Genomic DNA, 23,216 nt, shown 5'->3' with positions numbered 1-23,216 from the left:
TGTGTCCATTAAATCAAAATGTTTATTAAAGACTAATTTTCTGCCACAAGGGGTCTCCACAGACATGACTTCAGAGCTGAGACTATTGATAAAAAGTAGCTTGTGAAAGATTTAAACCTTCCCAGGTCTCCATTATATGTTGTTCATAATCACTGATGGTGAATCTGCGGAACACATTGGGTATATTTAAAGCGGAGGATGATAAATTCTTGATTAGTTGGCGTCAAATGTTACTGGGAGAAGGCAGGAGAATGAGGTTGAGGGGGAAAATAGATCAGCCATGATGGAATAGTGGAGCAGATTGATGGGCTGAATGGCCTAATTCTGCTCTTATGTCTTACGGTCTAAAATGCTGGCATTACTCAGCAAGTCCGGTAACATCCATGGAAAAGAATAAACAGTTGAGACCTGAAGAATGTTGGCTCAAAACGCAACTGTTTCTTCCATTCCATAGATGCTGCCAGACTTGTCGAATTCCTCCAGCATTTTGTGTGTTGTTTTGGCCCTCTGATCTGGCTCTTGATGATCTGTACGGTTGTGACGAGTGGGAGAACTATCCCCTATTTCTTGGCCAATATTTAACCCTCAGAACAAAGGCATTTAGACTACTGAATCATATTGCTCCATGGTTGTTTGTATGACCTGCAAATTGATGTACTTCCAAGTGTGATCTCTCGAGCCTTGAGGAGGACTTCATAGAATGCATCCGTGATGGCTTTCTTGAACAGCATGTTACTGAACTCACAAGGGAACGTGCCATCTTAGATCCTGTCCTGTGCAACGAGACAGGTAAAAATAGTGATCTTGTAGTTAGGGATCCTCTTGGAAAGAGTGATCACAGTTTGACTGAATTTCTCATACAAATGGAAGGTGCAACAGTTCAATTTAAAACCAGTGTATTATGCCTAAACAATGGAGACTACTATGGGAGGATTTGGCTCGTGTAGACTGGGAACACAGGCTATACGATGGGACAGTTGAGGAACAGTGGAAGATTCTCAAGGAGATTTTGCAGCGTGCTCAACGGAATTCCAGTTAAAAGCAAGGATAATAACGTTGGGGACAGCCGGCCTTGGATAACTAAGGAAATAAAAGAAAGCATCAAATTAAAGCTCATGCATACAAAGTTGCCAGGAGTAGCGGAGAACTGGAAAATTGGGAAAACTTTAAAAAGCAACTAAGTACCGCTAAGCAATCAATAAAGACAGGGAAGCTAGATTATGAAAAGAAAATAGCACAAAATATAAAAATGGATAGTAAAGACTTTTATAATTATATAAAGCAAAAAAGGGATGTACTGGCTACGAATCTCCACTAAGAGCAGGTTGATTCCAGAGATGAGGGGGGTAGACTATAAGGAGAGATGGAGTTGCCAGGGACTGTACCCGCTAGAATTCAGAAGAATGAGAGATCTTCTAGAACCATATAGAAGTATGAAAGGGATAGATAAGATAGAGGCAAGGAAGTTGTCTCCACTGATAGGTGAGACTAGAATGAAGGGACAGAGCCTCAAGATTTGTGGGAGTAGATTTAGGTCGGAGATGAAGAGGAACTACTTTTCCCAGAGAGTGGTGAGTCTGTGGAATTCTCTGCCCAATGAAGCAGTGGAGGCTACCTCAGTAAATATATCTAAGGCAAGGCTGGATAGATTTTTGCATAGATGGGGAATTAAGGGTTATGGGGAAAAGGCAGGAAGGTGGAGGTGAGTCCATGGCCAGATCAGCCACGATCTTATTGGATGGCGGAGCAGGCTCGACGGGCTAGTTGGCCTATTCCTGCTCCTATTTCTTATGTTCTTATGAGCTGAGTATGATGTTCTCTAAAAGGATTGTCTATTGGTGGGTCCTCACGTGCAGGCAGACACCAATTCCGGGATCCTCATAGTCTGATACAATGAGGGCAGCTCCTTTCACAGCTGCCGCATGTTCTCCGCGGCACAGCGGTGCATCTTGTATGCCTTTTTTCTTCTCTCTGTTAGGACTTACCTCTCCATCACAACCAGCTGACATCTTGCTTACGTTAAAGGCTACTTTTTTGGTCTGTGTGCTGTACACACGCATTACCCTGCAAAAACAAAGCCACAGGTCTTTCAATAATTTAGCGCTGAATCCTTCAATTTAATCTAACGTCAAAAAACAGAAACCATGAAAATTTAAAAAATATATACTGACAAATAAAATTAGAATATTGATATTAAAATGAACACAGTTAATGGAAAGGTCAAAACTTCGGCCAATGTCAAGAAGCCTTTTAACTTGACCTTGCGCCAAGTATCAGTGTTCATTATGGAAATACCTGGGTAATGAAATCTACTTTACAGAATAAACCAATCTGATCAATTTGTGGAACTGATAAATTACAAGCATTGCTGAAGGAGCTGGAGATAATTCATCCATGTTAATATAAAACTTGGAACATTACAGCACAGTACAGGCCATTCAGCCCACAATGTTGTGCTGACCCATTAACCTACTCTAGATCAAGTTCACCCTTCCCTCCCACACAGACCTCCATTTTGCTTTCATTCATGTGTCTAAGTCTCTTAAGTATTTCTGATGTATCTTCCTCTACCATCATCCTGGGGGTGTATTCCAAGCACTTCCCACTCTATGTAAACAAAAACGTTCCCTTGACATTCCCCTTACACTTTTCTCAACACCTTAAAGTTATGCCTACACATTTTCACCCAGGGGAAAAAGTATCTGGCTATCCACTTGATCTATGCCTCTTACCATCACTGGGGTGGCACGGTAGCGTAGTGGTTAGCACAACACTTTACAGTACCAGTGAGCCAGGTTCAATTCGTACCGCTGTCTGTAAGGAGTTTGTATGTTCTCCCTGTGGCCATGTGGGCTTCCTCCAAGTGCTCCGGTTTCCACCCACAGTCTGGTTGGTAGGTTAATTGGTCATTGTAAATTGTCCCATGATTCGACTAGGGTTAAATCAGAGGATTGCGAGGCAGAGTGGCTCACAGGGCCAATTACGTACTATATCTCAATAGATCAATAAATCCCATGTATATCTATCAAGAAAACTCTCATCTTTCTCCGCTTCAGAGAGAAAAGCTCAGGCTACCCTTATAAGACAAGTTCTCAAGTCTAGGCAAAGCCTCCTCTGCACTCTTAAGGTTGACAATATTAATCCTTTCAAACAAGGTCCTTTCGAGGGGTACAAGATACTTACAATCCTTCTTTTCTACAGTACTGAAAAACTAGGATTGCAAACCTCACCACTTTGGTAAAATGGGATAGAAATTGAGGAAAGGGAGCTCTAACACTGTGGAACACCAGCTGCAGAAGAGGTCAGCCTCTTTGGAAAATCTGTGACTAGATTCAATTATTATTTATTATTTTTCATAGAGACAGAGCACAGTAACAGGCTCTTCTGGCTCCGCAGGCCCTTGCCACCCATTATAGACATGAACAATTAACCCACTAACCCATACAACTTTGTAATGTGGGAGGAAACCAGAGCCCCCGGAGCAAACTCATGCAGCCACAGGGAGAATGTACAAACTCCTTACAGACAATGACAGAATTGACCCAGGGTTCTTGGTGCTGTAACAGCATTATGCCAACCACTACGTTACCATGCACAAAGTAAATTTAAAAAAAGTCACCAAGGCTGGGAAGGGAATGTTCTGTAAAACCAAAAGGAGATGAGTAACTCCATTAATAAAGGAAAAGACAAATGTAGTGGTGAGAAGTGTGATTAGTGCTACTTGTCATATGTACATTGAGACATACAGTGAAATGCATTGTTTGCATCAATTACCAGCACAATCTGAGGATATGCCAGGGGCAGCCTGCAAGTGTTGCCATGTTTCTGGCACCAAATAGCATGCCCACAACTTACTAACCCTAACCTGTATATCTTTGGAACATGCGAGGAAACTGAAGCACCCGGAGGAAATCCACAGAGTCATGGGGAGAACGTACAGTCCTACTTTTTTTCATTTTTCTTTTTGCACTATAATATATATTGCTTACTATAATTTAGTTTTATTATTATATATTGCAGTGTACTGTAGCCGCCTAACATCAAATTTCTCACCGCATGCTGGTAATATTAAATCTGATTCTGATGTTTTGACGTTTACACAACAAATTAAGTTTAATCTTTTATCCCAAGGTATTTAAGGAAGTTGTCCTGGGGAATAGTACATACATTGGTGGTCATTTTCCAACTTTCTTTAGATTCTGGAAGAGTTCCTAAGGTAACTAATTTAACCCAATACTTTAAAAAAAAGGAGTTAGAGAGAAAACTGGGATATATACACCAATCAGCTTGCTATCAGCGACAGGGAAAATTTTAGAGTCCATTATGAAAGGAGGAGGAAAAATTAAATTGTCCTTACCGGTCACAGCTAAGTGTTGCGATGTACTGCCCCAAAGGATCCCATGTAACACCTTGCACATAGCTCTTGTGTTCATTAAAGATTGACAGCTTTATCCCTGGAATGATTAATGGACACAGTTAATGATTCAGGGCAACTGTAGCATAATCAAGTTTGCCAGTCATAAGCAATAAGCGCTTTAAATCACTTTTCAGTTATAATAAAACAGCAATCACATTATGCTCTCCAATGCATTTCTAAACCAGAAACACAAGAGATTCTGCAGACGCTGGAAATCTAAGCAACACACACAAAATGCTGGAGGAACTCAGCATGTCAGGCAGCATCTATGGAAATGAATGAACAGTCGACGTTTCGGACCTCCTCTCCTATCAGCTTCGTGAAAAAGGGTCTCGGCCTGAAAAGGTGACTATTTATTCCTTTCTAAACCAGAGACACTTAGTGCATACATCAGAGAAATGGAAAGTTTAGTCCAGGAGAAATTCAACACAGTATATGTGATACATCATTCATAATTCTTCACGTGGCCAGATTGTCAAGTCCTTCACAATTGACATAGGCAGGAAGAGGAATTTGGTAAGAAGACACTGATAGGTGGATGCATTTTTAAACCATTGCCTTGTCAGTCTGAATTAAGCAAAACAAACTCTCTGCTTTAAATAGCGATAAAGTGCCTGTATGAAATAAGGTGGCTTAGACTGCGGATGGTAACATCAGAGACGAAAATTAAAAATGCACAAGTTGGATTAGCTTGGACTTTTACAATCAGTGTGCCATTAGGACCACATCAAAACTCTTAATTGCATGAGATGGGTCAGCTAAAACAAGGTCCGCCAACAAAGGAGACCAGACAGAAGGAGCATCCTACAGGTGTATCTGTGCTAGTGCCAGGGACACTACAACCTGACTCAAATGTAACATGAAGCGCCCTCCTGAAAAATGCTACTTGGAAAATTTAAAGAAATGTCAGGACTTGAGGATCTTGGTGCTGCTCTCCAGTGTTTGCTCGGTGGAAGACTAGCTGGAGCAGGACAAATGGAACCGCAGCATCTGAAGTACTTTGTACTAAAGTAAAGCATACCGATGTGATATGATCTTAAGATATTTTTACTCAATTTTTAGTTCTTATTAAAAGAGGAATCAAGGATGCAAGTCTTCCCTTTGATTTAGTAATCACCATTGCCTTTCCAGTGACCAAGGAAAAGATACTAAGGTAGGAACAACAAGGAGGGCAAGATTAATAATCAATCAATTTCTTTAAGAAAGGCAACTTTTGATCAATTTATTCCTACCTTTAATAATGTCCCACATAATGGCTGTGTTGTCAACAGATCCTGACACCATGTGATTTCCATCAGTTGTCCAGCAGATATCGTACACGTCTTCTATGTGCCCTCTGCAAAAAACACACAAAATATATATTATCAATAAAAACAAATTCCAAAAATTCACCTCTAAGGGACAATGGCTATTTCCAGAATTACATTTATTCAGTCAGTTTTTCACAAGACCCCAAAAGATACCGGAGCAGAATTTGGCCATCTGGCCCAGTGAATCTGCTCCACCATTTCATCATGGCTGATCCATTTCCCCTCTGCTCTACCCATAACCTTTCACGCGCCAGCGGCTTATCAAGAAGCTGGCAACATCCACCTCAAATACAACGACCTGGCCTCCATATCTACCTGTGGCAACAAATTCTACAGATTCTGGGTAAAGAAATGCCTCCTCATCTCTGTTCTAAATGGGCATGCCTCTATTCTGAGGTTGTGCCATCTGGTTCTAGACTCCCCTACTATGGGAAACATCCTCTCCATTATCTACTTTACCTAGGGCTTTCCACATCCAACAGGTTTCAATGAGATCCCCTCTAAATCTTCTAAATCCTAGTGAGTACAGCCCAGAGCCATCAAATACTCCTCATTCGATAAGCCTTTCAATCCTGGAATCATTTTTGTGTACCAACTTTGAACCCTCTCCAATGTCAGCACATCCTTCTTGGATAACATAGAACATAGAATAGTACAGCACAGTACAGGCCCTTCGGCCCACAATGTTGTGCCGACCCTCAAACCCTGCCTCCCATATAAGCCCCCAACTTAAATTTCTCCATATACCTGTCTAGTAGTCTCTTAAACTTCACTAGTGTATCTGCCTCCACCACTGACTCAGGCAGTGCATTCCACACACCAACCACTCTCTGAGTAAAAAACCTTCCTCTAATATCCCCCTTGAACTTCCCACCCCTTACCTTAAAGCCATGTCCTCTTGTATTGAGCAGTGGTGCCCTGGGGAAGAGGTGCTGGCTATCCACTCTATCTATTCCTCTTATTATCTTGTACACCTCTATCATGTCTCCTCTCACCCTCCTTCTCTCCAAAGAGTAAACCCCTAGCTCCCTTAATCTCTGATCATAATGCATACTTTCTAAACCAGGTAGCATCCTGGTAAATCTCCTCTGTACCCTTTCCAATGCTTCCACATCCTGCTCATAATATTACAAATGATTGCCTCAAAAAGCCTCAACATTACATCCTTGCTTTTATATTCTAGTACTCTCAAAATAAATGCTAACATTGCATTTGGCTTCCTCATCACCGACTCAACCTACAAAGTAACCTTTAGTGAATCTTGCACGAGGACTCCCAGCTCCCTTTGCACCTCAGAATTTTGAATTTTCTCCCAGTTTAGAAAATAGTCTACGCTCTTATTTCTTCTACACTTGCCAATGCTGTATTCCATCTTCTTTGCCCATTCTCCTAATCTGCCTCGTCCTTCTGCAGTCTCCCTGCTTCCTCAACACCCTCCATCTATATTTGTATCATCTGTAAACTTGCCCACAAAGCCAGCAATTTTCCCATCTAAACAATTGACATAAAACGTAAAAAGAAGCAGTCCTAATACCAATCCCTGCAGAACACCACTAGTCACTGGCATCCAATCAGAAAAGGTTTCCATTATTCCTTGCCTCTTGCCAATCAGCCAAAGCTCCATCCATGCTAGTATCCTTCCTGTAATATCACGGGCTTTTAGCTTGCTAAGCAGCCTCGTGTGTAGCACCTTGTCAAAGGCCTTCTGAAAATCCAAGCACACAACATCCCCTGATTCTCCTTTGTCTATCCTCCTTGTTATTTCCTCAAAGAATTCTAACAGATTTGTCAGGCAAGATTTTCTCTTTAGGAAACCATGCTGACTTCGGCCTGTTTTATCACGTGCCTCATGATAACCTCATCCTTAACAATTGCTCCAACATCTTTCCAACCACTGAAGTAAGGCTAACTGACCCATAGTTTCCTTTCTTCTGTCTCTCTCCCTTCTTGAAGAGTGGAGTGACATTTGCTATTTCCTAGTCCTCCAGAATAATGCCAGAATCTCGTGATTCTTGGAAAGTCATTACTAATGCCTCCATAATCTCATCAGCAACCTCTTTCAGAACCCTGGGCTGTAGTCCATCTGGTCCAGGTGACTTTTCTACCTTCAGATCTTTCAGTTTCCTAAACACTTTCTCTTGAGTAATAGCAACTGCAATCACTTCTGTCTCCTGACACTCTCGAACATCTGGCATACTGCTAGTGTCTTCCACAGTGAAGAATGATGCAAAATACTTATTCAGTTCACCCAACATTTCCTTGTCCTCATCACTACCTCTCCAGCATCATTTTCCAGTGGTTCAATATCTAGTTTCACCTCTCTTTTACTCTTTATACATCTGAAAATACTTTTGTTATCCTCTTTGATATTATTCGCTAGCTTAACTTCATATTTCATCTTTTCACTCCTTATGGCTTTTTAATTACCTTCTGTTGGTTTTTAAAAGCTTCCCAATCCTTCAATTTCCCACTAATTTTTGCTCTCTTTGGCTTTTCTGTTGGCTTTGACTTCTCTAGTCAGCCACAGTTATGTCATCCTTGCTTTAGAATACTGCTTCTTCTTGGGATGTATCTCTCCTGTGCCTTCCAAATTGCTGCCAGAAGCTCCAGCCATTGCTGCTCTGCCATCATCCCTGCTCGTGCTCCCTTCCAATAAACACTGGCCAGGTCCCCTCTCATGCCTCTGTAATCCCTTTACTCCACTGTAATACCGACACATCAGACTTAAGCTTCCCCCTCTCAAATTGCAGGGCGAATTATATCATATTATGATCAATGCCTCCTACAGCTCCTTTAACGTAAGCTCCCTAATCAAATCATTATGTACCACTCAATCCAGAACAGCTGATCCCCTAGTGGGCTCAACCACAAGCAGTTCTCTAAAGCCACCTCGTAGGCATTCTACAAATCTTTTCTCTTGGGATCCAAACCCAGAACCAATCTGATTTTCCCAATCTACCTGCACATTGAAATTCCCCATGAACAACACATCGTTGCCCTTTTGACATGCATTTTCCTTCTCCCATTGTAATTTGTAGCCCACATCCTGGCTACTGTTCAGAGGCCTGTATATAACTCCCATTAGGGTCTTTTTACCCTTGCAGTTCTTTACCCACAATGATTCTACTTCTTACGATCCTATGTCACCTCTTTCTAAGGATTTGATTTAATTTTTTTACCAAAAGAGCCACACCGCCCCCTCTGCCTACCAGCCTGCCCTTGTCATACAATATACATCCTTGGATGTTAAGCTCCCAACTGTAATGGTCTTTCAACCACGACTCAGAAAGGCCCATAACATTGCAACTTCCAATCTCTTAACAAGATCATCTAATTTATTTTGTTTACTGTGTGCATTCCATTATGACAACTTTAGTCCTGTATTTGTCACCCTTTTCGATTTTGCCCCCCCATTACAACTCATTCCACTAACTGTAATTTTTCCCTATCATCTGCCTGTCCTTCCTGACAGTCTAACTGCCCCAGCTTGTATACCAATGGCCCCACCCTCAGTTTCCCATCCCGCTGCCAAATCAGTTTAGGCCCTCCTCAACAGTTCTAGCAAACATGGCCACAACCATACAAGAAGGATGTCTAATTAAAACACAGCAACCCGCAATAAAACAATCTCAAATACAAAACTTCACTTTCAAAGAATGGGAAAGATCCGGACAATCTCGCAATAAGCTCTCTGTCTGATTTCTCTCAGTGACACTTTCAATTGGATGTGTTGACATTGGCAAGGGTCCTGAGGTGGCTCACAGAGAATGATCCTGGGAATGAAAGGGTTAACAGATGAAGGAAGGGCATTTGATGGCTCTGGCCCTGTATTCGCCGCAGTTCAGAAGAACGGAGGGGGAAGATCGCTATCGAATATTGAATGGACTAGATAGAGCGGATAGGGAGAGAATATCTCCTATAGTGGTACAGTCTAGGACCAGAGAGCAGACAGGAACTTCCTTAGCCAGAGGATAGTAAATGTGCGGAATTCACTGCATTGATGGCTGTAGAGGCCAAAGTATTGGATACATTTGAAGCGGAGGTTGATAGGTTCTTGATTAGTAAGAGCGCCAAAGGTTACAGGGAGAAGGCAGGAGGATGGGGATGAGAGGGATAATAAATCAGCCATTATGAAACAGTAGAGCAGACCTGAAGAGCTGAATGACCTACTTTGGCTTCTATGTCTTACAGTCCAATTCAATGTAGCGTGTCAGCCTGGAGAATAAGTTTTCATTTAAAATGGTTTCATGCTTTGCTTTACCTGTTTGTAGATTCATTTTTTATTGCAAAAATTTGCATCACTTTTAAGTTTTTCAATGTCTCTGAATAACAGACATTTAAAAACTACCTCCCTGTTTTGACAAAGGGCTTTTGCTGCAGCCTCATTGTCTGTCAAAGCATATCAAGTCCTTTCAGACAACACATCAAGATCACATCATCGATGGCTTCCTTCTGCCCCACTCCCAGTGGTAGGGGGTCAGTGAATCAATCGGAATCAAAATCCTTGACATCGCTAAGACCTGACATAGACTGCTGAGCAACTACACTCTGTCCGCCAGAAAAAACCTGCATCTCCCAGTTGCCACCCATTTTAAATCCACTTTCCATTCAGAGCTGTCAGTCCATGGCCTCCTCTACTGCCATGATGAGGCCAAACTCAGGTTGGAGGAACATCTTATATTCCATATAGGTAGCCTCCAACCTGACAGCATAGACATCCGATTTCTCAAACTTCTGGTGATTGCCACTACCCCCCCCCCCCCCAGCCCACCTTCGCCATTCCTCATTCCTGTTTTGCTCTCACATCTCCTCTCCCTTACATACATGGTCTTCTAGCCTCTCCTATCAGATTTCCCCTTCTCCAGCCCTGTATCTCTTTCACCAATCAACCTCCCATCTCTTCACTTCACCCCTCCCCCTCTCCCAGTTTCACCTCTCACCTACCACCTTGTAGTTCTTCCTCCCCTCCCCCCATCTTTTTGCTCTAAATTCTTTACCTTTTTTCCCAGTCCTGATGAAGGGTCTCGGCCCGAAACATTGACTGTTTACTCTCTTCCATAGATGTTGCCTGATCTACTGAGCTTCTCCAGCATGTTGTGTATGTTACTAACAATTAATTTACTTTGAACTCAAGTAGGATTATTTCTTATACTCGGCAATATTTTAAAGCAACTTGATTCTCATTTGGAATGCTGCCACATACACTTGACATGATATTGCCCCTCAAAAGGTATAAGCAGCTTATAAACTGACAGTGCAACTCCTTGTATCACATTCTGCATTATCACCACTTTCTTTAAACCAGTGGTCCCCAACCTCCAGGCCGCGGGCTGATACCGATCCGAGGAGCATGCAGGGGTGCAGTGGTAGCCAGGACGCACCCAGCACATCTTTAAGAAAAAAGCCGAAATAAACAAGCTAATTAATTAGGTGCCACCCGGCACGTAAATGTCGGCCCAGATCGGAGGCGGTTGCCAATCGGGTCAACATCTGTGTGCTGGGCTGCACCTAATTAATTAGCTTGTTTATTTCGGCTTTTTTCTTAAAGATGTGCTGGGTGCGTCCCGGCTACCGCTGCACTCCTGCATGCTTCGCGGATCGGTATCGGTCCGTGGCCCAGAGGGTGGGGACCACTGTTTTAAAACAAGTGAAGGGGGAAGGCCCAGAGTGTAGGACAACGATACAAACACATTCCTTACCTTAATGTTTTATGCACTGTCCAGTTCTCTTTATTTAACTGAATGTCCTCTTCAAGTAGGTTTTGTTCTGGTTCTTTGATGTCTTTGTTATCGTTCAGTTTCCACAGCAGGATGAGCGCATCTGCCATGAGAATGGAATATTAAATGCAAAGAAACCGATACCGTATTTTAATCACCTCAAAGAAAATGTCAAGTACAAAGACAAAGTACACAGTTTAATTCAGTGATGGGAGATTCTGTGGGTAAATCCATCATGAGGCACCATTTCCATTAGTTAGTGGGTTCGTTTAATTTCGGATTCCCAAATTCCTGAGGGTAATAGTGGCCACAATTGTTCCCCAGAATACCCTGGCTGGGACCTGACACTATGCAAGATTGAGTAATTGTAATTAAAGCAAAGCAAGAACTACCAATCCTGTAAGTCTGAAACAACAGCACAAAACATTAGAACCGGCAGACCTGGCAAGACACACATTAGGAATCCAAATCATGGCTCCGACCTGAAACACTGATCGATTCTCTCTCCATGGTGCTGCTTGACCTGCTGAATATCTGAGCATTTTCAGCTTTTGTTCAAATACCTGTCCGTGTTTGCCATCTGTAGTTGCGATCAAAAGGATCCATCTAACTGAGAGTCCACGACACTAATAACTAAACTTGTGGAACTCAGGCTAAATGTAAATACTGGCTCCATTCAGCTCAGTCTCTGGGCAGGTAACAAGGCATGAGAACTTAACTCCTGAACAACACATTATTTATTCAAGCACAGTAAACCCTTTGCATTTTTAATTTCTGTTCAAAGGTTCATTTTGATATCAGAGAATTTATACAGTATATAACATTAAATTCTGACTCTTCAGACATCCACAAAACAAGAAATCCCACAGAATGGATGACAGAAACATCAAAGCCCCGAAGCCCCTCTTTCCTCTCCCTTTACACAAGCTGCGACAGAAGCATTGACCCCCACCCCCACTTGAACCACATTTTATGAGAATGCAGAAAACCAGGTAATTGCAAAGGGTTCACAATTTTTCTTGCAGAGATTGATAGGTTCTTGATTAGTAAGGACATCAAAGTTTATGGGGAAAAGGCAAGAGAATGGGGTTGAGCGATAATAAATCAGCCATGATCAAATGGCAGAAATGATGGGTTGAATGGCTTAATCTGCTCCTTTGTCTTACAGTAGGCATATTAAGTCTATCGTGTTCCCTTATTTTATTAAACTTTACATACAAGTCATACCTTCCTTTTTCCTACTTTTATAGAAATGATCATTATGGTTTTTGGAATCCATAGCCGTTCTTGGAACAGCGCCCACCACCCGCCCCCCCCCCCCCAAAACCCTGCAAGATTTTACCTCACATTATCCCAGGGCAGGTCAATGGGAGTAGGCAGTTTAAATGGTTCAGCATGTACGTGATGGGCCAAAGGGCCTGTTTCTGTGCTGTACTTTTCTGTGACTCTATTCTATCTCCTATTACCTTTAGCAGAACACAACAACAGTAAGTACATTGCCTTGGCACTACTGCTGTGGTGAGGCAGTTAAATTTGATCAGACGCTCTAATCTATTAGGAGTCTGAGGCGAACTGGGCATGTCAACAAAGACTCCAGAAATTTCTACAGAGAGCATTCTGACTGGTTGCAAAACCATCTGGTATGGAGATTCCGATGTGCAGGATCACTAGAGACCCAGTGTTGTGGACACAGCCAACACAGCCAACTCCATCACGGCCAGTAACCTCCCCACCATCGAGGGCATCACATCTTTATAAGGTGGCGACACAAGACAGCATCCATTATCAAGTACCCTCAGCACCTAGAACATGATCTCTTCTCTCCTCATTACTACCATTGAGTCTGAAGACCCACACTCAACATTTTTAGGAACAGCTTCTTCTCCTCCACCATCAGAACAGCAGGAGTGCTAACTTGTGATTCCTCTTTTGCACTATTTATTGATTTCTGTAACTTTCCGTCATTTTTATGCCTAGTATTGTTAGCTGCCACAAAGCAACAAATTTCAAAACATATGTCAGTGATAAGAAACCAAATGCTGACCAATCAAAAGAGCAGTAAAAAATTTGTAAGCTAAGCTTACCGTCACCTCCCGATGCAAGAATTTCACCATTAGGGGAGAAGCGCACAACGTTCACTGCCTTTGTGTGACGTATTAGATTGGATAAAAAATCTATGGCTGCTTTGCCATCTCGGTCTTTCTCAACCTTCCATATCTGCAAAAGATGGCACTGTTAAAAATCAAGTCAACGCCAGCAAACTTCCCCTTCAAAGGTCTTTAACTTGAGTAACAAATAAGGAAACGCTGGAATGAGCAGCTCGGGTATGTTGCAGCAATGAGGGAAATTGATGGAAGAAAAAGTCACAATCAACAGCACATGACATTCAGGAGTTACATCGAGGGATGGACAGGCAAAGGTTTTGAAGAGCTTGTTAGAACTTCTCAGATTAAAGACAGATGAAAAACCATGATCACTCACATTGTACGACACAACACATAATGATGACGATGACCTTGACGTTAAGGGAGGTACGAGGTGAAGGGAGGTTTGATTAGTAAGTAGTAAGGGTAGCAAAGGTTATGAGAAGGCAGGAGAATGGAGTTAACTTCCCCCTCTATACTTCCCTTCAAATCTCTTAAAGTTATATCCTCATGTTTTCTTTTTAATTTTTATTATAGAGATACAACATGGTTAACAGGCCCTTCCGGCCCAATGAGCCTGCTCTGCCCAATTACACCCACGTGACCAATTAACCTACTAACCCATTTGTCTTTGAATGGATTGGCCATTCCCCTCCCCCCCCGAGGAAAAAATCTCTGGCTCTCTATGCCTCTTATCGTCATGTACACGTCTATCAAATCACCTTTCACCCTCCTTCTAGACTAGACAAATGCATTAAAGAGAAGGGTAGGGAGGATTACAACAATAAAAAAAAGTAAGGGACTTGGAATGGATGGGATGGGCTGAGTGGCTGATTTTCATTCTCTAAGTTTTCCCTAACGGGACGCCATGGTAGCTCAGGAGTTCAGAGTTCAATTCTGCCGCTGTCTGTAGCGAGTCTCTGTACGTCCCCCCCATGGAGTGCACGGGTTTTCTCCAGGTGCTCAAGTTTCCTCCTATAGTCCAAAGATGTACTGGATACTTTAATTGGTCATTGCAAATTGCCCGGTGAGTAGGTTAGGTTTAATCGGGATTACTGAGGCAGCATGTCCCGAAGGGCTGGTTGGGGCCTACTCCACACTGTGTCGCTGAATAAAATAATTGCACACACGAGTTAAAAAAGGCTGCCAGTAGCCGTGTCGGTACTTACCCGGACGGCAGTGTCAACCCCTGCAGAAGCCAGTCGATCAATTCTGCCGTGCGGTCCGTGCTGGAAGTCTACACTGTATACGGGTTCTTTGTTATGCCACGCAATTTCACAGGTGACAAACTTCATGGCGCTCGGGCTGAGAAAGACAGGGAAGAGGGAGAAATATTAACACTGCAAGATCTCACCAAACTTCTTTTGGACTGGGTGAGCGTTCGGATTCCTGTGAAGTGATTTCAAAGTCTGAGGGCGGGTGGCCAGGACACCCTCTCAGTAGCCCACACTCACAGTTTCAAGAAAGATTCAGATTTCTGACAATGAGAAGAGTTTGGATCTTTAAATTGTGTGGAAAACAGAATATTTTGGGAAGGCATAAGTATCTGAAACATTTCTCGCTGTGGAAATGGAAATCAAAGATCAAAGTAAATTTATTATCGAAGTACATATACCACCATATACAACCTTAGCAAGCATTCACAGTAAATACAAAGAAATACAATGGAATCAATGAAAAGCTACACAGAAAGGCAAACAGTTAATGTGCCAAAGAAGACAAAAATGTGCATGTGCATAAATAAGCATTAAATGGTATTGAGAATGAACTGGTAAAGCCCTTGAAAGTAAGTCAGTGTTGAGGTGGGTGAAGTTAACCACTCTGGTTCAGAAGCCTGATAGTTGAGGGGTAATAACTGTTCCTGAACCTCCATCCCGATGGCAGCAGCCAGAAGAGAGCCTGGCCTGGGATGGTGGGGGTCTTTGATGACGGATACTGCTTTCCTGTGGCAGTGCTCCTTGTGGATGTGCTCTGTGGTGGAGAGTGCTTTACCACCACTCCACCAATTTTTGTAGGTTCTTCCATTTATGAGCATTGGTGTTTCCATACCAGGTCATGATGCAACCACAAATACGCTCCACTGTGCATCTGTAGAAGTCTGTCAAAATTTTAGCTGACGTAACGAATCTGCGCAAACTTCTTTGTGATGGCACTTATTTGCTGGTTGCAGGACAGACTCTGTGGAATGATACGTCAAAGGATTTAGTTACTGACCCTCTCCACCTCTGATCCCCAAGGACTGGCTCACAGGCTTCCGGTTTCCTCCTCCTGTAGTCATTAATCAGATGTCCTCCTTCTTCAAAGACAGGGCTTTCCATCCTCCACCATCAGCGCCGCCCTCACCCGTATCTCTTCCATTGCGCTCACGTCTGCTCTCACCCCATCCTCCCACCACCCAAGGATAGGGTTCTTCTCGTCCTCACCTACCAGCTTCCGCATCCAGCACATGATTCTCCGTAATCCCCAACAGGATCCCACCACCAAGCACATTTCCCTTGTCCCCACTTTCCACAGGGATCGCTCCCTATGCGACTCCCCTGTACATTCTTCCCACCCCACCGATCTCCCTCCTGGTACCTATCCTTGCAAGCAAAACAAGTGTTACGCCTGCCCCTACGCCCCCTCCCTCACTACCATTCAAGGCCCCAAACAGTCCTTCTATTATATCCAGTGCTCCCAGTGTGGCCTCCTGTTTAGCGGTGAGACCCGACATCGATTGGGAGACCACTTCGCTGAGCACCTCCAGAAAAAGCGGGATCTCCCAGCGGCCACCCATTGTACTTCCACTTCCCATTCTGATATTGTCAGTTCATGTCCTGCTCTACTGTTGCGATGAGGCCACACTCAGGTTGGAGGAACAACACCTTATGTTCCCCCTGGGTAGCCTCCAACCTGAATGGTATGTACTTCGATTTCTCGAACTTCTGGTAAATCCCCCCCACCCCCACAACATTCCCCATCCCCTTTTCCCTCTTTCACCTCATCTCCTTACTTGCCCATCACCTCCCTTTCCCTTTCTTCCATGGCCTTGTGTTCTCTCCCATCAGATTCCCCTTCTCCATCCCTGTATCTCTTTCACCCATCAGCTGCCCACTTCACCCCTCCCTCTCTCCTGGTTTCACCTATCACCTACCACCTTGTACTTCTTCCTCCTCTCCCCCCACCTTCTTGCTCTAACTTCTCATCTTTTCTTCCAGTCCTGAGGAAGGGCCTCGGCCCGAAACGTCGAGTTTACTCTTCTCCATAGAAGCTGTCTGGCCTGCTGAGTTCCTCCAGCATTTTGTGTGAGTTGCTTTGGATTTCCAACCTTTGCAGATCTTCTCGTCGATAATCAGCTCTTTGCTGACGCTGAGTGAGAGGCTGTTGTTGTGGCACCCTACAGCTAGATTTTCAATCTCCCTCCTATATGCCGATGTGTCACCGCCTTTGATTCAGCCAACGACAGTGATGCCAGCACTTAATTTCCCTCGGGATCAATAAAGTATATCTATCAATCTATCTAATTAGCATCAAATTAACTGAGACTCAAAACTTACTTGAACCTGAGAGGGCGGCCTGACCACTCACCCTCAGACTTCTGAAAGCACCTCCAGAAGAAGATGGCACCAGCAAACAACGCTAAAAAAACCGACATCCTCAAGACGGGTCACGAAGCAACTCCTTCCACTTCTCTTTACCTCTGATGTGGTTCTGCTACTGCAGGAGCCTGTTATCTACATTCTGACCATGTGTTAACAGGCAATCTTTGCTGTTTCCGGGAGGGTTCCACGAGGCTATGAGCAAAACGTGTGGCCTGGAGACTGCAGACTCCACCTTTGGCTTATTAGGGAGAGAGAGAGAGAGCCTGTGGTATGTCAAATTCTGGGTGAACGAGTAGCCTTTGGGGTACTGCAAGTCTGTGTCTTTGCTGTTGCTTTGCTGCACGCTTGAGTGCTTGGTGGTTGGTGCTGATGCTTTTTTTTTGCCAGTGGGGCGAGGGGAGTGGCTGTTTAGCACCGTCTACCAGCCTCTCACTCACTGCTGCCGGAGAAAGGGGTCTGCGTGTGACAGCCTCTCTCCCCCTCTTGAACGGAAGGACCCTTCCTCGAGAGCAGCGTGTGAGCAATTTCCCCTTCCCTTCCTCTTGAACGCAAGGACCCTCCCTCAAGAGCAGCGCACCAGTGATTTCTCTCTCTCCCACAATGTTTTCCGAGGATGGTTGTGGAGGAAGGTTTTAATCGCCGCAGTTTGTAGATTTAGACTCTAATTCAGGTTTATGATGTATTCTGGTTGCTCTTTCATTCACTGCTACTTTTGGGCAAGTTTTGAATCTGGGCGGCCAGCAGGATAGCAAACACGGAGCTGAATGGAAATATGTCTTTTGATTTTGTGTTTTATGTTCCGTGGTTTCATCTTTTTTTGTCGCAGTTTGTGTGATTTTTTTGCATGTGGGGGGAGGGGGTTTTGATGTTTTTCGTTGAATGGACTGGCTCCATGTTTCTTTGTTTTGTGACTGTCTGTGGGGAGACGAACCTCAGGGCTCTATACTGCATACATACTTTGATAATAAATGTACTTTGTATCAAGAAAGACTCTGACGACTCCACAGACGTCCTGCTCAATATTCCATCCATTTCCACTAAGAACAGGTTAATCAGACGAACACGTCAGTGACCATCTTTGGTGTTTAACGCAGTAGCCACTGCACATTTTGAAGGATTCACACAAAATGCTGGAGGAACTCAGCAAGTCAGGCAGCGTCTATGGAGAGGAAGTAAGCAGTTGATGGTTTGGCCCAAGACCCTTCAAAGCTGTGAGTGGAAAGGGACGATTTTTGATGTTGTATGATGGCTGTTGTTCAGCTGCCCAGTCTTTCAGTGATTCTATTACGGATTTATTGAGAATGCCCACAGGAAATGAATCACAGGGTTGTACATGAAGACATATGCGTGCTTTGATAACAAACTGAATTTTGAACAAGTAGACATGCAATGAGACTTCCAAGCTGTTCCTGGCACATCCTTAGAATGCATTGGCTGTTAGTGCAAATGACACTTTTCCCCATATGCTGCAATGTACATGTGATTAATAAATAAATCTAACTAGGCATGAAGGCAAAAGCACTACAGGACTATACAGCGAATGTACTGCATAATGATCAGACCTGTATGGACATCTTCACGGAGCGGTGCCTAAGAAAGGAGGCATCCATCATTAAGGACCGCCATCACCCAGGGCATGCCCTCTTCTCATTGTTACCATCACGAAGCAGGTACAGGAGCCTGAAGGGACGCACTCAGCAATTCAGAAACAGCTTCTTCCGCTCTTGCCATCCAATTCCTAAATGGACACTGAACCCTTGAATTAGAATCAGGTTTAATGCATCACCAGCACTTGTGAAATTTGTCTTTGCCGCTGCAGTATAATGCAATACATAATAATAAAAAACCAATTACAGTAAGAATGTAGTATACTATATAATATTACATCAAATAGTTAAATTAAATAAGTAGTGCAAAGATGGAAATTAAAAAGTAGTGAGGTAGTATTCATGGGTTCAATGTCATTCAAAAACCTGAGGGCAGAGGTGAATAAAGTTGTTCCTGAATTGTTTGAGTTTGTGTCTTCAGTCCTCTGTACCCGCTCCCTGATGGTAGCAAAGAGAAGAGGGCATGAACACTACCTATTTTTTTTCTCTGTTTGCATTACTTAACTGTTTAAAAATATACTTCTTACAGTAATTTGACAGTTTTTTTTATTATGTATTGTAATGTACTGCTGCCGCATAACAACGAATTTCATGACCTATGCCGGTGATATTAAACCTGAATCTGAATAGCATGCAGAGCAAGCTTTTCACCGTACCTCAGTGTAGGTGACAATAATAATAATCCAATTGCAATATCAAGCACCACTATCTGGACAAGTGTGAAAGGGCTAAGGACGTGCAGGACGGTGGACAGAAGGCGGCGCAGCACAGAAGTGATTCCGAGAATAAGTTTTCAGTGTTTTTCCCCCACCGGTATACACAGCCGGCATTTAGAAATTCTTCCACTGTAAGCCTGTAGGAGTTGTTCAATTTCACCACAGCACAACACAGTTCATGAGTACTTCAGTTTATAATACCTTATTTCTGGATGCCACCTCCAGTGATAACTCATTCCGTTCAACAGCACTTTCAGTGAGGTCTCCAAACCTGACCGTTACCTCAAAAGGGTGGTTTTGCCAAAGCAATAACCTGCATTGTACCTTTGCGGATAACTATTCATCAGTTGTATGTTTCCAATATATTTTCAGTTATATTTTGTCCGATCAATAAAATATAACTGAACAAATATAGCTGTCAACAATCTTAATCCCAACTGATATTAATTTTGAAGCAACTTTTTAATAATATTGGATATTTTCAATAATCATGGATTTTTAAGTAAACCTACAAACATTAAGGCCATCTCATACCATTTGAGCTTTATCAACCCAACTTTGCAGGACTCAAAATGGAGGGAAAAAAAACACTTTATCAAAAGTAAAATCCCCCCCTCCCCCAAGATCTCCAACAAAGTAAACGAGAAAATAAAGCAACACACACAAAATGCTGGTGAAACGAGAAAATAAGTTTCTTCAGCACGAAGTTAAGCAGAGGAGACTCCAGAATGAAGAAAGCAAAGCGATAGAGGAACTCAGAAGGCCGGGCAGCATCTGTGGAGTCTGAAGGATAGTCAACGTTTGCATCAAGACGACCTGAAACGTCGACCATCCCCTCTCTGCCTCTACAGGTGCTGCCTGACCCACTGAATTCCTTTGGCATTTCTTTCGTGCTCCAGGTTTCTGCATCTCCAGTGCCGGAATAAGCTAATATTAAAAAAGTCAACAGTCTCAAACCCTGAGCAAAGTTGCATTTGCTGAGAACATCACGAGACCGGCTAAGCTGCAATGAATGACAGGAGGTCCAGCCATTATTTTTTTTAAGTTCCGCCGGTTGCTCGGGGATGGGTGAAGTTGCAGGAGCGACGCTGGGGTGCAGGCACTTACCCTGGGGTGCAGACGCCGCGTGGCCGGGTCCCCGGGACGCAACGGGGTGAACAATGACTCGCCCGGGCCCGGGCCAACCTCCCAAACACGGCAAACTTTCCCGCGCGCGCTCCCCTCCACTTCCCTCCCCTCGCTCGCTCACCCCTGACAACGAGCACGTCCGTCGGCAAGATGGGCCTTCTCCCGCCCTCACACGCACAAAAAAACAGCCCGGTCCTCCCACAGCGCCACCGACAGAGTCGCCGACCTGCGGCCTAGGCAACGTTGAGCGCGAAGAGTCGCCGCTCTATTAGGTTAAAAAACAATTTAATAGCGCGGCGTATACATAATCAGGCCCAGGGGTCTTATTTGCAATTTATTATTCGGTATGTGAAAAGATCCGGTTTAAGTCCCTCTCATGACTTGGCCAGCCAGGTGTGTCTGCAACAAGAGGGTTGTCCTGTCGAGGGGAGGTTTACGCACCGGCGGCTTTAAATAGCAGGATGTTACCCGAAATAAATGTGGCAAATTCTTGGTTTTAAGACAGGGCGAGGGAATCCAGGGCCCCTCCTTGTTTCAGGAAAGGTGCCACCTGGCGGCTAGAGGCCGGGGCTCAGCCTTGGAGGTGGCTGTATGTTAACTCATTGGAATTAGTTTATTCTCAAACGAGAAAATCTGCACATTCTTGAAATCCAAAGAACACACACAAAATGCTGGAGAAACTCAGCAGGCCTGGCAGCATCTGTGGAAAAGAGTACAGTCGACGTATCGGGCCGAGACCCTTCATTAGGATTTTTTTTCCAGCCCTGATGAGGGGTTTCGGCCAAAAACATCGACTGTTTGATAGCTATGTGGACAGGAAAGGAATGGAGGGTTATGGGCTGAGTGCAGGTCGGTGGGACAAGGTGAGGGTAAGAGTTCTCGGCATGGACTAGAAGGGCTGAGATGGCCTGGTTCCGTGCTGTAATTGCTATATGATTATATTTTGTGGGAATTGGTTTATTATTGTCACATCAAGATACAGTGAAAAGCTTGTTTTGCATACAGATCAATTCATTGAACAGTGCATTGAGAGAGTGCAAAGTAAACAATTGAATGCAGAACAAAATATAACAGCTACAGAGAAAGTGCGGGCAGATCACAAGACAAAGGAGCAGAAGTATGCTATTCAGCCCATCGAGTTTGCTCCACCACTCCACCATGAGCTAAACTATTCTCCCATCTAGTTCCAATTTCCAGCTTTTTCCCCATATCCCTTGATACCCTGATTAATTAGATACCTATCAATCTCCTCCTCAAACACCCTCAATGATCGGGCCTCCACAGCTGTATGTGGCAACAAATTCCATAGATCCACGACCCTCTGGCTAAAAAAATTTCTCCTCGTCTCTGTTTTAACTGGGTACCCTCTAATTCTAAGACTGTGGCCTCTTGTCCTGGACTCACCCACCAAGGGAAACAGCCTTTCCATATCTACTCTGTCCAACCCTTTCAATATTTGAAATGCTTCTATGAGATCCCCTCTCATTCTTCTATACTCTAATGAATACAGTCCAAGAGCCAACAAATGCTTCTCATATGTTAGCCCCTGCATTCCAGGAATCATCCACGTAAATCTTCTCTGAACTCCCTCCAACTTCAGAGCATCCCTTCTAAGATAGGGGGCCCAAAACTGCAGACAGTATTCCAAATGAAGTCTCACCAGTGCCCCATAGAGCCTCATCAACACCTCCTTACTCTTATACACTATTCCTCTTGAAATGAATGCCAACATAGCATTCGCTTTCCTTACTGCTGAAACAACCTGGTGGTTAACCTTTAGAGTTTCCTGTACGAGGACCCTCAAGTCCCTTTGCACTTCTGATTTTTGAATTTTCTCCCCATCTAAATAATAATCTGCCCGATTATTTCTTCTTCCAAAATGTACAACCATACATTTCTCAATATTGTATCTCATCTGCCATTTCTTTGCCCAATCTCCTAAACTGACCAAGTCTCTCTGCAACCTTTCTGTTTCTTCAACACTTCCTGCTCCTCCACCTATCTTGGTGTCATCCGCAAACTTAGCCACAAAACTATTTAATCCATAATCTAAATCATCGATATACATTGTAAAAAGAAGTGGCCCCAACACTGACCCCTGCAGAACACCACTAGTAACCAGCAACCAATCAGAATAGGATCCCTTTATTCCCACCCTTTGCTTTCCACCTATCAGCCAATGCTCCACCCATTCCAATATCTTTCCTGTAACTCCATGGTTTCTCATCTTATTAAGCAGCCTCTTATGCGGCACCTTATCGAAGATCTTTTGAAAATCCAAGTACACAACATCCACAGCCTCTCCCTTGTCAACCTTATTTGAGATTACCTCAAAAAACTCCAATAGGTTGGTGAGGCAGGATCTTCCCTTCTTGAAACCATGCTGGCTTCGGCCTATCTTGTCATGCACCTCGAGGTATTTCATAACCTCGTCCTTGAGGATCGACTCCAATAACTTTCCAACTGCTGATGTCAGACTAATAGGTCTGTAATTTTCTTTTCGCTGCCTCCCTCCTTTCTTAACCAGCGGAACTACATTTGTGACTTTCCGGTCCTCCGGAACCATGCCAGAGTCTATTGATTCCTGGAAGATCCT

General features: G+C 43.7%; 1 protein-coding gene across 1 annotated transcript in view; it reads right to left on the bottom strand.

Annotated features, from left to right (window-relative positions):
• The window catches only part of chaf1b (chromatin assembly factor 1, subunit B), a 59,590-nt gene extending 38,845 nt beyond the window's left edge, over positions 1-20,745 (bottom strand). The window contains exons 1-7 of the mRNA XM_072259946.1: positions 20,600-20,745; positions 14,758-14,893; positions 13,529-13,661; positions 11,427-11,547; positions 5,650-5,753; positions 4,358-4,454; positions 1,986-2,064 (exon numbers count right to left, since the gene is read on the bottom strand). Coding sequence (XP_072116047.1) covers positions 1,986-2,064; positions 4,358-4,454; positions 5,650-5,753; positions 11,427-11,547; positions 13,529-13,661; positions 14,758-14,883 — 660 coding nt within the window. The 5' untranslated portion in view covers positions 14,884-14,893; positions 20,600-20,745. The remainder of the gene's footprint in view (positions 1-1,985; positions 2,065-4,357; positions 4,455-5,649; positions 5,754-11,426; positions 11,548-13,528; positions 13,662-14,757; positions 14,894-20,599) is intronic.
• Positions 20,746-23,216: the final 2,471 nt, after the last annotated feature.

This window comes from Mobula birostris, chromosome 6 (genome assembly GCF_030028105.1).
Source record: "Mobula birostris isolate sMobBir1 chromosome 6, sMobBir1.hap1, whole genome shotgun sequence".
Lineage (NCBI taxonomy): Eukaryota > Metazoa > Chordata > Chondrichthyes > Myliobatiformes > Myliobatidae > Mobula > Mobula birostris.
The sequence above is the reverse complement of the archived record's forward strand: the minus strand, read 5'-3'. Positions and strand labels throughout refer to the sequence as shown.